The 16,928-nt window shown below is 68.1% G+C and overlaps 1 protein-coding gene across 7 annotated transcripts in view; it reads left to right on the forward strand.

The window, feature by feature from the left end:
* Window positions 1-16,928, forward strand: part of DOCK6 (dedicator of cytokinesis 6) — a 53,687-nt gene that overhangs the window by 3,972 nt on the left and 32,787 nt on the right. For all 7 annotated transcript variants that reach the window (XM_044994477.1, XM_044994481.1, XM_044994479.1 and 4 more), the window contains exons 2-13: window positions 3,549-3,639; window positions 5,678-5,853; window positions 7,013-7,081; window positions 8,305-8,416; window positions 8,637-8,849; window positions 10,515-10,600; window positions 11,072-11,138; window positions 11,987-12,136; window positions 12,284-12,364; window positions 12,953-13,109; window positions 16,080-16,204; window positions 16,432-16,525. In XM_044994477.1, coding sequence (XP_044850412.1) covers window positions 3,549-3,639; window positions 5,678-5,853; window positions 7,013-7,081; window positions 8,305-8,416; window positions 8,637-8,849; window positions 10,515-10,600; window positions 11,072-11,138; window positions 11,987-12,136; window positions 12,284-12,364; window positions 12,953-13,109; window positions 16,080-16,204; window positions 16,432-16,525 — 1,421 coding nt within the window. The remainder of the gene's footprint in view (window positions 1-3,548; window positions 3,640-5,677; window positions 5,854-7,012; window positions 7,082-8,304; window positions 8,417-8,636; window positions 8,850-10,514; window positions 10,601-11,071; window positions 11,139-11,986; window positions 12,137-12,283; window positions 12,365-12,952; window positions 13,110-16,079; window positions 16,205-16,431; window positions 16,526-16,928) is intronic.

Here is a 16,928-nt window from a genome sequence, read left to right on the forward strand (position 1 = left end):
AGGAATCCCGCGGGGGTGGGGTCGCTGGCTGTATTGTCCTGGGGTCCGGTCGGCTTTCCCGGGGCGGGGGGGGGGGCTGTGACCCTCAGGCCTTGTCTGCACCGAGCCGCAAGCCCCTCGTGTGGCCGTGCGCCCTGCAGTGCCGGGAAGCTGGGGGCCACCCCGACGACTCCCCCCCCCCCGCCCCGGAACCCGCCCCGCTGCCGGAGCGTGGGAGCCTGGCCGAGGAGCCGGCTGGAAAAACATCTGGCTCCCCAGGAAGCCGGGCTGAGCCGGGGAGGCCGGGCCGGCAGCTGCTGCGCCGTGGCCCAGTTGCCAAGCCGGCGGTAGCGTGCAGTCACGTGGGTGGCACCGCCTGGCACTGCCAGCCCCAGCCAGATGGGTGCCCAGCCGGGCCCTGTGCTGAGTCCCAGGCCGGAGCGAGGGTAGCGCCAGCTGGGCTGGGCTGTTCCGTTCGCTGGGAGAACTGGGCCCCCGGGGAGCCGCTGGCTCTGAGCCGCTGGCCTGGAGACGCTCGGCTCTTCGGGGGGCAGGGAGCTCCCCCGGAGCCCGTCGCTCGCTCTGCGGGCGCCTCCGTCCGTCGGGGCAGGGCCCCGGACACCTGGGTTCGATTCCTAGCTCCACCTCAACGGGCCCCGGCCCCATTTCCGAGGGGGAAGGTTGGGGCTGAAAGTTGCTGGTTTGACTGATTTGATATTTTCTTTTCCCACTGAAAAGTTGAAATCTAACCCCTAGGCCCCGCTCCCCTCGCAGAGCCGGGAGAGAACCCAGGAGTCCTGACCCCCAGCCCCATCTCTAACCCCTAGGCCCCGCTCCCCTCGCAGAGCCGGGAGAGAACCCAGGAGTCCTGACCCCCAGCCCCATCTCTAACCCCTAGACCCTGCTCCCCTCGCAGAGCCGGGAGAGAACCCAGGAGTCCTGACCCCCAGCCCCATCTCTAACCCCTAGACCCCGCTCCCCTCGCAGAGCCGGGAGAGAACCCAGGAGTCCTGACCCCCAGCCCCATCTCTAACCCCTAGACCCCGCTCCCCTCGCAGAGCCGGGAGAGAACCCAGGAGTCCTGACCCCCAGCCCCATCTCTAACCCCTAGACCCCGCTCCCCTTGCAGAGCTGGGAGAGAACCCAGGAGTCCTGGCCCCCAGCCACCTGCTCTAACCCCTAGACCCCGCTCCTCTCTCAGAGACGGGAGAGAACCCAGGAGTCCTGACCCCCAGCCCCATCTCTAACCCCTAGACCCCACTCCCCTCGCAGACCTGGGGAGAGAACCCAGGAGTCCTAACCTCCAGCCCCCTGCTCTAACCACTAGACCCCACTCCCCGCCAGAGCCGAGAGAGAACCCAGGATTCCTGACTCCCAGCCCCCTACTCTAACCCTTAGACCCTGCTCCCCTCACAGAGCTGGGAGAGAACCAAGGAGTCCTAACCCCCAGCCCCCTGCTCTAACCCCTAGACCCCGCTTCCCTGCCAGAGCCTGGAGAGAACCCAGGAGTCCTGACTCCCCCTCGAAGCACTAGCTCCCCCCTTTTCCCCTCGCTCTGGTACAGGCCTGGCAGGGGTGAAGTGATGTTTGAGGGGGGACCTGGGAGACGACAGCAGCCGCCCCCCGGGATGGCCCAGCCCGGCTGGCGCCTGCTCTCCGAACACCCCTCTCTCCGTGCAGGCAGGTGCCACTCGCAGCTGTCTCTGTGTCGCCGTGGGGAGATCTCCGGGTGCGGGGCCACCTGGCAGTGTGGGGAGCCGGGGCAGGGCTCGCCCGTCTCCTTTCACGCGCCCAGCAGTGCCTGTCTGCAAGGACGTGACCCCCCCCCCCCGGGAACTTGAGCGGGGGCCAGGGCTGGGCTGACTCCGGGGCACATGTCGGCTTCTGGGAGGAACAGCCCTGCAGTCGCTGCTGAGCTGGAAGGAATTCGGGGGCCCCCCTCCCGGGACGGGGGGCTAAAGGCAGCAGGGGAACCACTGCCAGTGCGGGAGAGGGTCCCTGCTTCCAGAACACTTGTGCCAGGGACGCAGGACTCCTGGGTTCTAGTCCTGCCTCTGCCACTGGCCTGCTGGGAGCCCTGGAGCAAGCCCCTTCACTGCTCTGTGCCTCAGTTTCTCCATCTCTGAAATGGGGGTAATTGCTTGCAGATCTACTAAACCCAGGCCCGCTGTTTCTGCCAACTCCCTTACTAGTAGTAGGTGTATTACGGTAGTGCGTAGGAACCCTCACCGAGATCGGGGGCCCCCGTCATGCCGGGCGCTGCCCAGCCCCCAGCTGAGATCAGGGCCCCATCGTGCCGGGCGCTGCACAGACCGAGCGAGGGACAGTCCCTAACCCAGTGAGAGAAAAATGGAAGGATCATTATCTGCGTGTTACGGGTGGGGAAACTGAGGCACGGGGCAGCACAGTGACTTACCCAAGGTCACACAAGGAGTCAGTGGCAGAGCCCTGGTGTCCTCAGAGCACATCGCTGAGGGAAGGGGAATTAAAAACCAAACGCTGCGGTGAAGCAAGGAGGCTCCCCTGGGCTCGCCGGCGCCACCCCCAGGCCTTGGGATGATCCGTGGAGGGGAGCTCAGAGCCTGCCGGGTGCCCAGCTGAGGCTGTGATGGGGGGCGGGGTGGGAGGGGCTGGGGGCAGCGCAGCCCTGGGTGGGGAAGCCGGGGGGGCAGCAGCTGCTGGTGTGGGGCTGGGAGTGCATTCCTCCGGCTCAGCTGTGGGTGTTTGATCTAATCCGCAGCCGGGCACAGAGTGGGGAGTTCACAGGAGCAGGGGCTGGGAGCCTGGACTCCTGGGTTCTGGTCTGAGGGGGAGTGTGACCTAGTGGTTAGACCGGAGGCCTGGGGCACAGGAAGGACTCCTGGGTTCTGGTCTGAGCGGGAGTGTGACCTAGTGGTTAGACCGGAGGCCTGGGGCACGGGAAGGACTCCTGGGTTCTGGTCTGAGCGGGAGTGTGACCTAGTGGTTAGACCGGAGAAGGACTCCTGGGTTCTGGTCTGAGGGGGAGTGTGACCTAGTGGTTAGACCGGAGGCCTGGGGCACGGGAAGGACTCCTGGGTTCTGGTCTGAGCGGGAGTGTGACCTAGTGGTTAGACCGGAGGCCTGGGGCACGGGAAGGACTCCTGGGTTCTGGTCTGAGCGGGAGTGTGACCTAGTGGTTAGACCGGAGGCCTGGGGCACGGGAAGAACTCCTGGGTTCTGGTCTGAGCGGGAGTGTGACCTAGTGGTTAGACCGGAGGCCTGGGGCACGGGAAGGACTCCTGGGTTCTGGTCTGAGCGGGAGTGTGACCTAGTGGTTAGACCGGAGGCCTGGGGCACGGGAAGGACTCCTGGGTTCTGGTCTGAGCGGGAGTGTGACCTAGTGGTTAGACCAGAGGCCTGGGGCACGGGAAGGACTCCTGGGTTCTGGTCTGAGCGGCTGCATGTGGCGAGGCGTCGTGGGTGCCGGCATGGCCCAGGCTAGCGAGTGGCCCCGTGTGCGCACCCCCAGCCCCCTCGGCCGGCTCTCGGCCCCACGGGATCTCGGCCGAGCCCAGGGCGCTCTGGCCCCTGACCCGGGTCTCTTGCAGGACGGTGGCCGCCGAGGTGCGGAAGCAGGTGTCCCGGGAGCACGGCGGGTCCCCCCAGCTCTCCAAGAAGCGCAGCGGGTCCCAGCAGCTGGTGAGTACCCCGGCGCCCTGCCCCCCTCCGCCCCCGGCACTGCCCGGCTCTCAACATGGTCTGGCCACTAGAGGGGGACAGAGCCACCTTGGGGACCGTTAGCGCCGGCTCCTGCCATTGGCTCTTCCCTAAGCACCATGGGAACGTCCCGGGACTCCACCCCCTGGCCCCGCCCTTCCCGTGCCTGGGAGGCCCCGCCCACCACTCTGGGCTCGGGGGGGGGGGGTGGCAGCAGGCATAGAACCTGCCACCTCGGCGTGTAAAGGCAGCGCCTGCCTGCCCGGGCTGGCGCCGCTGAGGGCTGGGAGTCGCGGCTGGAGCCGGCTCGTGGCCCCCGCTAGACATGGGGCCGTGGCGAGGCCCGAGGGGGCTGCTGGGCCCCCACCACCCGGGCGGGGAGCCAGCCACGCGATTCCCCACGGCCGCCCCTGTTCCCCGTCGTCCCTTCTCCGTTCGGCTCCGGGAGCTGGGGTCCCGCGGGGGCTCAGCGAGGGGCCCGTGGCAGGGAGGCGGACGGCACCGGCTCCTCCTCTACAGCTGTTTCCTGGCCCCTCTCCCCTGCTGCCTCTTGTCCCACAGCTGCTGCCTTTCTGAGCAGCGAACCCGTGGGGGGGAGTGGGGGCCAGTGGTTAGAGCGGGGGCTCTGGGTTCTCTCCCCAGCTCTGGGAGGGGAGTGGGGTGCAGTGGTTAGAGCAGGGGGGCTGGGAGCCAGGACTCCTGGGTTCTCTCCCCAGCTCTGGGAGGGGAGTGGGGGTTAGTGGATAGAGCGGAGGCGGTGCTGAGAACCAGGACTCCTGGGTTCTCTCCCCAGCTCTGGGAGGGGAGTGGGGGCTGGTGGGTTAGAGCAGGGGGGCTGGGAGCCAGGACTCCTGGGTTCTCTCCCCAGCTCTGGGAGGGCAGTGGGGGCTGGTGGGTTAGAGCAGGGGGGCTGGGAGCCAGGACTCCTGGGTTCTCTACCCAGCTCTGGGAGGGAAGTGGGGGCTGGTGGGTTAGAGCAGGGGGGCTGCGCTGCGGGGGGCATGTCGTGGAGAACGGGGCGTTTCCATCCATCTCCCAGTCCCACGTGCTGCCAGGCTCGGGGCCGGAGCATCAGCCTCGGCCTCCGTGAGCCCCAGGCGGGAGGCCGGACCAGGCGCCAAGGGGGAGGGCTCCGGCGCGCATTAGATCTAACCGCGTTGGTTTCCCCTTCCCTTTCCCGTGTGGTTTCGGTGTCTTGCCCTCACTTCCTGCCCGGTTAGTGCCGGCCCGGCAGGCGCTCGTGGGCAGGTCGGCGCTGAGATTTCCTCCGGCACAGATGGCTTGTGCTACCCGTGCCCCCTCCCGTCAGCCGGCGCAGCCCCCGCCCAGCCCGGGAGCCTTGAGAGAGCCCCCTTGGCCAGCCACGTGCCGGCAGCTGCCTGGTTTCCTGCCGCCTCTCGGTGGCCAGGCTGGGAGGATACCGGTGGGGGGCGGGGGCGCTGGGGGGCTGCAGGAGCAATGCTGGGGGGCCTCTAGGGGGCGCTCTCTTCCCAGTCGATCCTGACTCTCTCTCAGCCGGGCCGGGGTGCCAGGAGCTCAGCAGGGGGCGCTCTCCCCACTCAGTCAAGGTTCGTTAAAAAGACAGGCACTGATATGGTACCCCAGATCGCACCCCGAGTTGGCAAAGGAACCCAGGAGTCCTGAGTCTCCTGCTCCAATCACGGGACCCCACTCCCCTCCCAGAGCCAGGAATAGAACCCAGGAGTCCTGGCTCCCAGCCCCCCCGCTCCAACCCACCAGCCCCCACTCCCCTCCCAGTGCCGGGGATAGAACCCAGGAGTCCTGGCTCCCAGCCCTCCCTGCTCCAGCCCACCAGCCCCCACTCCCCTCCCAGAGCTGGGGATAGAACCCAGGAGTCCTGGCTCCCAGCCTCCTGCTCTAACCTTAGCTTATCCCACCGCTGTGGGGAAGCGCTTGGGGGGCCACACAGGGGTCGTCCCTGCTCCAGCGACCAGCAGGGGGCAGTGGTGGGGTGGGGTTTGCGGAGAGCAGCCCTGTGCTGCCCGGTCTGTCCCCGCAGGTGCCGCTGACGGAGGTGGTGGAGCCGGTGGACTTTGAGGAGTACCTGGCTGCCCACCCCCCCGAGCTGGAGCCTGGCCCACTCCGTGACCTGGTCGAGTTCCCCGCCGACGACGTGGAGGTGGTCCGGGAGCCACGGGAATGCCGCACGCTGGAACCGGGGGTGCCCGACGAGGGGTGGGTGCCTGGGCTGGGGCTTGCTACTGAAGGGTGGGAGGGGGGTGGGACCTGGCCCCGATAATCACCTGGCCCTGTGTGGTGCCCCAAGAGACCCCCAGCCCCGGATGGAGCAATGGGGGTTAGCGTCTCAGTACTGCCCAGCCACCAGCAGGGGGCAGCGCGTCTAGCACAGGGTCCTACGTCTTCGGGCATTTTGTCCTCTCCTTGGGGAAACTGAGGCACCAGGGGGACTGATCAGACTGGGGAGGTGGGAACTCAGGATAAGGGGCGTGGCCTGGGCTATACAGACTGGATGGGGCGGTGACTCAGGATAAGAGGCGTGGCCTGGGCTATACAGACTGAATGGGGCGGTGACTCAGGATAAGAGGCGTGGCCTGGGCTATATAGACTGGATGGGGGCAGGGACTCAGTATAAGGGGCGTGGCCTGGGCTATACAGACTGGACGGGGGCAGGGACTCAGGATAAGGGGCGTGGCCTGGGCTGTACAGACTGAATGGGGCGTGGGACTCAGATAAGGGGCGTGGCCTTGGCTATACAGACTGGATGGGGGCAGGGACTCAGGATAAGGGGCGTGGCCTGGGCTATACAGACTGGATGGGGCGGAGACTCAGGATAAGGGGCGTGGCCTGGGCTATACAGACTGGACGGGGGCAGGGACTCAGGATAAGGGGCGTGGCCTGGGCTATACAGACCGGTCAGGTGTGGGGACTCGAGGCATCAGAGCTCGTGAATTCTCGGCTCCCAGCCCCGTGATCAGCCCCCGCCCTCTCTCTGTCTCGCCCCCTTGCCGTGCACACCCTGTGCCTGGCACAGCCCCGTCCTCTGCTGCACAAGGGGGCGCTTTGAGATGGGGCATTTGGCATTGCAGGTCCCTCCCCCCCAGCCTGGACGCATGGCTGGGATAATGCTCCTTGCCTGCTCCCGGGGGCTGTGACGAGGCTTCATTAGAGAGTTATCATTAGTTAATTTAATGCCGGCAGAGTGACTTGCTCAAGGTCACCCAGCCGGCCAGCAGCAGAGCCAGGAAGAGGGAACCCAGGTGTCCTGGGAAAGAGGCCCCTGGGGTTGCTGTGTGCCCGCTGCCCGCGCGTCCCCTGCCCCCTTCCCTCCACCCGCTGATTCGGAGGCGAGCCCTGTGTGTGTCCCTCCCGCCAGGAAGCTGGATGCCCGGGTGCGGGACGCGGTGCAGGTCTACACGGAGGACTGGCTCGTGGTGCGGAGGAAGTAAGTTGGCGGAGGGGGCAGGGCGAGCCTCGCGCTGCGCTTCGGAGCCGGGCGGGTCTCCCGTCCCCTCTCCTGCCGGCGGAAATCGCTGGCCCGCTCCGTGCTTGGCGGGAGGCCAGGGGGATGGGCCCAGCTCGCTGGCGCTCGGCTGGGTTGCCTGGAGCCAGCCGCCCGCTGTGGGCTTCCAAACTCCTGCTAACCGGATCCGCTCGGCCCTTTGGAGAAAGGGACCTTGTTTGTCCTGGTGCCGGGGCTCTGTCAGCCCAGCCCGGCTCTGCCGCGTGACCGGAGGCTTGGCCGGGGGACAATGGGCTGTTTGGCTTCTCTGTCCGTGCGCCCGCCCGCCCGGGTTCCTGTCCCGGAGTCCTTGGGCGCTGCTCTGCAGCTGCTCCCCCCAAAGCCAGGCAGGACTTTGGGGAGCCTCCTCTCCTTGGAGCATTCACCATGTGCCCCTCCGTGCGCGTCCCCCAGCGAGTCGGCCCCGGCGGGGCCCAGGGGGGGCCACCGGGTCCTGCCCCCCCACTTCGCAGTCAGCCGGGACTCTCAGCCAGCCAGTCACACAGAGGTTTATTGGATGCCAGGAACACGGTCCCAGACAGGCCTTGCCGGTACAGACAACAGGACCCCCCTAGTTAGGTCCATCTGGGCCCCCAGGGAGGCCTCAGCCCCATCGGGGCCCCTCTCCATTTCCCTGCCAGCTTCAAACTGAAACCCCCTCCAGCCTCTCACTCAGCCTCCCCCGGCTCCTCCCCCAGCCTTTGTGTCCTTTGTTCAGTGTCCCGGGCAGCGGTGTCACCTGGCTCCAACCCCCCTCCTGGGTTCTCAGGTTACATGCTCAGGTATCTCCCTTCCCCAGTGCAGCCAGTCCCAGCACAGCTCCCCTGCCCCCTTCCCAGGTCAGTGCTCCCCGCTCAGCATTCCCAGAACCCAGCCAGCGCATTCCCACTTCCTCACAGGCACACAGCAGCTCAATCCTGGGAAGCAGGGGGCGCCACCCTCTGTTTCACAGATGGGGAAACCGAGGCACAGAGCGGGGTGGTTAGTTCCTGGCACCCACTCCTGTGCTCTGAGCCGGGGCCCCGCCCCTCTCTGGCTAGGCCGGGCCGATCCGGGCATGTCAGAGGGCAGGGGTGGCGATACGGGGCAGACGAGCCCCACAGCCGGTTCTGTCCTTCCTCCCCGTCCCCCCAGTGGGGTGTGACCAAGGCTCCCCGCGCCCGCAGGTACCAGCAGCTCAGCACCATGTACTGCCCCAACACGGCCGAGCGGCAGCGCCACAGACGGAGGGGGCTGCCCCGGCAGGTCTTCGAGCAGGACGAGGCCGCGGAGGAGCCGGTGAGGCCGGGGGGCGAGGGAGGGTGAGGCCAGGGGACAAGGGAAGATGCCCCCGGGCAGAGTGTGGCCCTGGTTGGGGGGGATCCATGGCTGGGTCAGTGATATCATCTGGCTCTGCAGGAGCGGGGGCTGGGCTGGAGGGACATGGGGATAGAGGGGCGCGTTGGGGGGTCTGGGCTGGGGGGGAGGACACCCCCTCACCCCTCCACCCCCCCCCCAGGAGGAGCTGAAGCGCCGCTCGCCCTCCCTGGACGACACGCCCCGGGGCAGCTGGGCTTCCAGCGTCTTCGACCTGAAGAACTCGGTGGCCGACCCGCTGCTGCCCGCCCTGCTGGGGCACACGGCCATGGAGGAGCTCGACCGCTGTAACGAGGAGCTGCGCAAGGAGAACCGGCACCCGGAGCTGCTGGCCCTCTTCCCCGCCCCCGACGAGGTGAGCCACGGGGAACGGGCCGGGTCCCCTTTCCTAGGCGTGTGAATGTGGCACCCCAATGCCCCAGGCGAGATCGGGGCCCACCATTGGGCTGGGCCCTGCCCCAAGAGCTCCCAGGGGAGGGGAAACTGAGGCACGGAGCTGAGTGAGTGGCGGAGCCGAGATGTAACGATGCTGCCTTTGGTGGGACACTTCTGAGAGCGTCAGTTCAGGACAAATGGCCGAGAGCCGGGCAGTCAGAGCCCAGGCTGGGGGTTCTCCACTTCTAAGGCACCAAACCAGCCAGCCAGAGGGGACTTGGGTCTCACCCCACTGGCGAACCACACGTCACACAAGCAGTTCCCTCAGACACTCCAGTCTCCCAGTATCCCCACCAGGGCCACTCGCTATGGGGCCGAATGGTTATGAAAACCAAGGCCCCAGTAAAAGGGAAAAGGTTCTGCCGATCCCAAAGGACCAAGCCCCAGACCCAGGTCAATCTACAAATCAGACCCACAAATCACGCTGGTGCCAACCCTTTAGGATCTAAAAAAAGGGAAAAGATACAGACGAGGGCTAGAACTGGTTAAATGGAATCAGTGACATCCCGTAATGGCAAAGTTCTGGGTTCAGGCTTGTAGCAGGGATGGAGTAAACGGCAGGTTCAAATCAAGTCTCTGGAACATCCCCCGCTGGGATGGGTCAGTCAGGCCTTTGGTCAGAGCTTCAGTTTGTAGCAGGTCCCTCCAGAGGTCAGACGCAGGATTGGAGACCAGATGGAGGAGTTTTCAGGGCCTTTTATATCCTCTGCCTGTGGAAGGGCCCCTCCATTCTTACTGTGGAAAATCACAGCAGCAAGATGGAGTCTGGAGTCACATGGGCAGGTCACATGTCCCTGCATGACTCAGTTTACAGGCCGACACCATCGTGTCCATGTTCGTTTGAACGTTCTCAGCGGTGGGTTGGCGTCTCCCAACGTCCAGTGTCCGTTAGGTGTTTCTTGACCGGGCACTTCCTGAGACCAGCCCCTTCTGGAGACGCCGACCAGACGCTTCACTGGGGCTACTTAGCATCAAAGCACATTGTGAGAGGGACACACACACACACACACACACTCTCTCTCTCTCTCTCTCTCTCTCTCTCTCTCTCTCTCTCTCTCTCTCTCATATATATCGTAACCAGCAAATCATCACCTCTGTATAGACACCTCACGGGGCCTCCTTGGTACAAGATTTGCTGCAACTATATCCCAGTGGTTGCAACAATGATCTATACGGTCACATGATGCATCCAACGAAGTGGGTATTCACCCACGAAAGCTCATGCTGCAAAACGTCTGTTAGTCTATAAGGTGCCACAAGACTCTGCTGCTTTTACAGATCCAGACTAACACGGCTCCCCTCTGATACTATACGGTCACAGTTCACGTCAGTGATGTCACAGCCCCAAGAGCTCCCAGTCTAAACATACCGGCAGGGGAGGGGAAACTGAGGCACAGAGCTGTGGTCAGTGGCAGTGCAGGGAATAGAGCCCCGGTGTCTCCACGAGGCCACGGTGCCTGCGCAGGGCCTGCCCGTGCCGTGGGTATAAAGGCAGGGTCTGGGTGGCCGCGTGGGGTAGGCTGGGGGTGCCAGGTGGGCGCTGGGTTCGAGGGGCCGCTCTCACCGCTGCTCCCCCGGCCGGCAGGACGAGGCGGTGGAGCGCTGCAGCCTGCCCGAGGTCCCCCGGGAGCACTTCGGCCAGCGGATCCTGGTGAAGTGCCTGTCTCTCAAGTACGTCACCCCTCATCATTGCAGCGACTGGGCCGTGGGGGCTCCCTGGGGCCGGGGGGAGGCAGCATTTCCATCCCCGCTGTGGGAGGCGCCCACCAGAGCCAAGCGAACTGCCCTGTGGGCTGGGCCAGTCCAGCGGGGGTGGGGGGGTGTCCCCTGTCTCCCCCCGGGGAATGGGGGGGGCGCCTGGCTGTGAGAGCAAACAGCTCAGCCTTGGACGTGCATGCTGAGCCCTACTCATCCCTAGAACCTCGGGGGGGCATGTGGGGGCAGTGATGTCTGTTAGAGGGGAAACTGAGGCACTGAGGGCGGGGCTTGGCCATGGCGGCCCAGTGAGTCAGTGGCAGATCCAGGAATCCTGGCTCCCAGTCCCCTCCCGCCCCGCTCTAACCACTAGACCCCATTCCCTCCGAGCTGGCCCCTGAGTGCCGAGTGGGGGGGCTGGCGCACTCACCATCTCTCCGGCACCAGGTTTGAGATCGAGATCGAGCCCATCTTCGGGACGCTCGCCTTGTATGACATCAAGGAAAAGAAAAAGGTACCCGATGGCCCCTCCCCATCGGGGCGTGTGCCAGGCCAGGGGGGCGGGGACGCAGGGTGAGGGGCATGGCCTGGCTGGGTCTCTACCTACTGGGCAGAGGGGCAGGGATGCAGGGAGAGGGGCGTGGCCTGGGCCATACTGTCCAGGGGGCGGGGATGCAGGGAGAGGGGCGTGGCCCGGGCCATACCGACCAGGGGGCGGGGATGCAGGCTGAGGGGCGTGGCCTGGGCCGTACTGACCAGGGGCGGAGATGCAGGGTGAGGGGCAGGGCCTGGGCCGTACTGACCAGGGGGCGGGGATGTGGGGCGAGGGGCGGGGCCCAGGCCATACTGACCAGGGGGTGGGGCTGAGGGGTGTGGCCTGGGCTGTACTGACCAGGGGGCGGGGCTGAGGGGCGGGGCCTGGGCCATGCTGACCAGGGGCAGGGATGCAGGGTGAGGAGCGGGGCCCGGGCTGTACTGACCAGGGGGCAGGGCTGAGGGGCGTGGCCTGCGCCATACTAACCAGGGGCGGGGATGCAGGGCGAGGGGCGTGGACCGGGCTGTACTGACCAGGGGGCGGGGATGCAGGGCAAGGGGCGTGGCCTGGGCCGTACTGACCAGGGGACAGGGCTGAGGGGCGGGGCCTGGGCCGTACTGACCAGGGGGCGGGGCTGAGGGGCAGGGCCTGGGCCGTACTGGCCAGGGGGCGGGGCTAAGGGGCAGGGCCAGGCTGTTCTGACCAGTGGGTGGGCCTGAGGGGCGGGGCCCAGGCCATACTGACCAGGGGGCGGGGCTGAGGGGCGGGGCCTAGGCCAGCCCGTACGGTGGCGCTGTCCCCTGCTCTCACCTTTGCTCTGTCCCTAGATCTCCGAGAACTTCTACTTCGACCTCAACTCGGAGCAGGTGAAGGGGCTGCTGCGGGCGCCCGGCGGCCACCCCGCCATCTCCACGCTGGCGCGCTCCGCCATCTTCTCCATCACCTACCCCTCCCCCGACATCTTCCTGGTCATCAAGGTGAGGGGGGGCGTGACCTGGCCTCTCCGCTGCCTGCAAACCTCCGTGTGGCTCTAACCACTAGACCTCACTCCCTTCCCAGCCCGCCCCCCACTCTACGCACTGGCCCCCACTCCCCAGGGGTCACTCGTTTCTCTTCTCCCCCAGCTGGAGAAGGTGCTGCAGCAGGGGGACATCGGCGACTGCTGCGAGCCCTACATGGTCATGAAGGAGACGGACGCAGCCAAGGTAGGTGCTGCCCCCAGACCCAGCCCCGTCTGCAGGGCGGCTCACCTGGGAAAGCCGGTGTGGGTCCCTGCCGCCCCCTTCTCCCTGCTTTAACCTCTAGACCCCACTCCCCTCCCAGAGCTGGGGAGAGAACCCAGGAGTCCTGGCTCCCAGCACCCCACTTCCGCTCTAACCACTCAGCACCACTCCCCTCCCAGAGCCGGGGAGAGAACCCTGGAGTCCTGGCTCCCAGCCCCCTGCTCTAATCACTCAACCCCACTTCCCTCCCCAAGCCAGGATAGAACCCAGGAGTCCTGGCTCCCAGCCCCCCACTCTAACCACTCAGCACCACTCCCCTCCCAGAGCTGGGGAGAGAACCCAGGAGTCCTGGCTCCCAGCCCCCCACCCCCCACTCTAACCACTGAGCACCACTCCCCTCCCAGGGCCAGGGAGAGAACCCAGGAGTCCTGGCTCCCAGCCACCCCCCCCCGAGGGGTACCGCTCTGACAGCAGCAGTGCAGTTCCCCATATCCCCGGGGGGCTCGGTCTGGGAGTCGGGGTGAGCCGGGGTTACCCCGCCCGGTGACTCCATGCCCGTCCCTGCCCCAGAACAAGGAGAAGCTGGAGAAGCTGCGCGGGGCGACGGAGCAGTTCTGCAGCCGGCTGGGCCGGTTCCGCATGCCGTTCGCCTGGACGGCCATCCACCTCCTGAACATCGTCAGCACCGCCGGGTCCCTGGAGCACGACCCCCCCGACGCCGAGAGCGGTGAGCCGGCTGGGATCGCGGGCGCAGCCTCTGGCTTCCGGCGCCTGAGCCGGGCGTGGGCACGGTCCGGAGTCCTCGCGGAGCCACGTTCCCCACGGCGCTGCGGGGCTGGGTGGGGGCATTCTGCCCTCTGGACCTGTGCTGGCCCCAGTGCCCCAGCATAGCACTAGGGGGCGCTGTGGGGCAGGGAGTGGGGTGGAGGTCCCCAGGGGGCGCTCTCCCCTGGCAGGCAGGGAGGTCTCCAGGGCAGCAGTAGGGGGCGCTGTGGGGCGGGGAGTGGGGTGGAGGTCCCCAGGGGGCGCTCTCCCCTGGCAGGCAGGGCTGGCCCCAGGGAGCGCTAGGGGGCACTGTGGGGTGGAGGTCCCCAGGGGGCGCCCTCCCCTGGTAGGCAGGGCTGGCCCCAGGGCAGCAGTAGGGTGCGCTGTGGGGCAGGGAGTGGGGTGGAGGTCCCCAGGGGGCGCTCTGCCCTGGCTGGCAGGGAGGTCCCCAGTAGGGGGCGTTGTGGGGCAGGGAGTGGGGTGGAGGTCCCCAGGGGGCGCTCTCCCCTGGCTGGCAGGGCTGGCCCCAGGGCAGCAGTAGGGGGTGCTGTGGGGCAGGGAGTGGGGTGGAGGTCCCCAGGGGGCGCTCTCCTCTGGCAGGCAGGGCTGGCCCCAGGGAGCACTAGGGGGCACTGTGGGGTGGAGGTCCCCAGGGGGCGCCCTCCCCTGGTAGGCAGGGCTGGCCCCAGGGCAGCAGTAGGGTGCGCTGTGGGGCAGGGAGTGGGATGGAGGTCCCCAGGGAGCGCTCTGCCCTGGCTGGCAGGGAGGTCCCCAGTAGGGGGCGCTGTGGGGCAGGGAGTGGGGTGGAGGTCCCCAGGGGGCGCTCTCCCCTGGCAGGCAGGGCTGGCCCCAGGGCAGCAGCAGGGGGCGCTGTGGGGCAGGGAGTGGGGTGGAGGTCCCCAGGGGGCGCTCTACCCTGGCAGGCAGGGCTGGCCCCAGGGAGCGCTAGGGGGCACTGTGGGTTGGAGGTCCCCAGGGGGCGCTCCCCCCTGGCTGGCAGGGCTGGCCCCAGGGCAGCAGTAGGGGGCGCTGTGGGGCAGGGAGTGGGGTGGAGGTCCCCAGGGGGCGCTCTCCTCTGGCAGGCAGGGCTGGCCCCAGGGAGCGCTAGGGGGCACTGTGGGGTGGAGGTCCCCAGGGGGCGCTCTCACCTGGCTGGCAGGGCTGGCCCCAGGGCAGCAGTAGGGGGCGCTGTGGGGCAGGAAGTGGGGTGGAGGTCCCCAGGGGGTGCTCTCCCCTGGCAGGCAGGGAGGTCTCCAGGGCAGCAGTAGGGGGTGCTGTGGGGCAGGGAGTGGGGTGGAGGTCCCCAGGGGGCGCTCTCCTCTGGCAGGCAGGGCTGGCCCCAGGGAGCGCTAGGGGGCACTGTGGGGTGGAGGTCCCCAGGGGGTGCTCTTCCCTGGTAGGCAGGGAGGTCCCCAGGACTGGCCCTAGGGGGCGCTGTGGGGCAGGGAGTGGGGTGGAGGTCCCCAGGGGGCGCTCTCCCCTGGCAGGCAGGGAGGTCTCCAGGGCAGCAGTAGGGGGCGCTGTGGGGCAGGGAGTGGGATGGAGGTCCCCAGGGAGCGCTCTGCCCTGGCTGGCAGGGAGGTCCCCAGTAGGGGGCGCTGTGGGGCAGGGAGTGGGGTGGAGGTCCCCAGGGGGCGCTCTCCCCTGGCAGGCAGGGCTGGCCCCAGGGCAGCAGTAGGGGGCGCTGTGGGGCAGGGAGTGGGGTGGAGGTCCCCAGGGGGCGCTCTACCCTGGCAGGCAGGGCTGGCCCCAGGGAGCGCTAGGGGGCACTGTGGGTTGGAGGTCCCCAGGGGGCGCTCCCCCCTGGCTGGCAGGGCTGGCCCCAGGGCAGCAGTAGGGGGCGCTGTGGGGCAGGGAGTGGGGTGGAGGTCCCCAGGGGGCGCTCTCCTCTGGCAGGCAGGGCTGGCCCCAGGGAGCGCTAGGGGGCACTGTGGGGTGGAGGTCCCCAGGGGGCGCTCTCACCTGGCTGGCAGGGCTGGCCCCAGGGCAGCAGTAGGGGGCGCTGTGGGGCAGGAAGTGGGGTGGAGGTCCCCAGGGGGTGCTCTCCCCTGGCAGGCAGGGAGGTCTCCAGGGCAGCAGTAGGGGGTGCTGTGGGGCAGGGAGTGGGGTGGAGGTCCCCAGGGGGCGCTCTCCTCTGGCAGGCAGGGCTGGCCCCAGGGAGCGCTAGGGGGCACTGTGGGGTGGAGGTCCCCAGGGGGTGCTCTTCCCTGGCAGGCAGGGAGGTCCCCAGGACTGGCCCTAGGGGGCGCTGTGGGGCAGGGAGTGGGGTGGAGGTCCCCAGGGGGCGCTCTCCCCTGGCAGGCAGGGAGGTCTCCAGGGCAGCAGTAGGGGGCGCTGTGGGGCAGGGAGTGGGGTGGAGGTCCCCAGGGGGCACTCTCCCCTGGCAGGCAGGGCTGGCCCCAGGGCAGCAGTAGGGGGCGCTGTGGGGCAGGGAGTGGGGTGGAGGTCCCCACGGGGCGCTCTCCCCTGGCAGGCAGGGAGGTCCGCAGGGCGGTGCTGTGGGGCAGGGAGTGGGGCAGAGGTCCCCAGGGCGGCACTAGGGGGCGCTGTGGGGCAGGAGGTTTTGATCTAAAGCCGGGTCCTGGCTGCTGCTGGTGGTTAACGGCTCCTGTTACCCGTGGCCGAGCGCCGGCCGCGCCCCCCCCCCCCCCAGTGCCCCCCCTCCGGGCACACTGCTCTGCAGGTTTCTTGCCAGTGGCTGTTCAGGCAGCTGCTGCCTCCCACCCCAGAGGTGGCTGCAAAACAATCCATCGTCGTCCAGCTCAGCTGGGGGCCACCCAGGGACGAGAGGAGGCTGGGTGCTGCCGGGCTTCTCCCTGGGTGGCCGGCAGGCCCCGTGGAGTCTCTGGCTGGCGCGGCCCGTGGGGCTTTGCTGCGCCCGCCCGCCGGGAGCCCCCCTTGCCCGGGCTGACCCCTCCCCTCCCCCCGGCAGAGCGCCGGGGCACCTGGAACGAGCGCAAGCGGAGGACGCTGGAGCGCATGAGCGCCGGGGAGGAGCTGTGCAGCTTCGCCGGCTTCCGCCCCGCCACCCTCACCGTCACCAACTTCTTCAAACAGGTAACGGGCGGCGCCCCCTGCTGGCCGCGGGGGATTGATGGAGGGTGCTTGGGGGTGGAGCTGTCTGGGTGGGATGGGGCTTGGGGCACCCGGGGGGTAGGGGGGGTGTCTGCTTTGGGGGCGGGGCCAGGGGGTGTCTGCTTCGGGGGGGCCTGGCAGCTGTGTGCCTCTGGGGGGTGGGGCCAGACGCCGCCCGCTCTGCTCTAACGCCCGCGCGGCCCCGGCAGGAGGGCGACCGGCTGAGCGCCGAGGACCTGTACAAGTTCCTGGCGGACATGAGGCGTCCGTCCTCGCTGCTGCGCCGGCTGCGGCCCATCACAGGTGCGGCTGGCGGGGGCGGCGCGGGCGGTGGGGGCGGCTGGGCACCGCCGGGCTCCGTGTACTGCGGGGGGTTAGGGGCCCGTATGCAGCAGTAAGGCCCCCCAGGGGCAGCCGCAGAGCCACACCCATGGGGGCTGCTGCACCCAGGGCAGCCCACACGGCTGCTCTAACCTACATCCAGGCCAAAGGAACCTCCGGCAGCCCTGGGGGAGGGGAGCTCCAAGCCCCGCCCCATGGATCCCCCAAGCCCCGCCCCTCCCAGGTCCCACCTTCTCCCTGCCCCAGCACCATCCCCTGTTGACGTCTTCCTCGAGCCCCTTCCCACCCGCCCCGGGCTCAGTCCCGTGGGTTAGCGTAGCCACGGCCCTCCCTTCCCATCAGCCACCGGGCCGGCTCTGGCCGT

The sequence above is a fragment of the Mauremys mutica genome, chromosome 20 (genome assembly GCF_020497125.1).
Source record: "Mauremys mutica isolate MM-2020 ecotype Southern chromosome 20, ASM2049712v1, whole genome shotgun sequence".
Taxonomy (NCBI): domain Eukaryota; kingdom Metazoa; phylum Chordata; order Testudines; family Geoemydidae; genus Mauremys; species Mauremys mutica.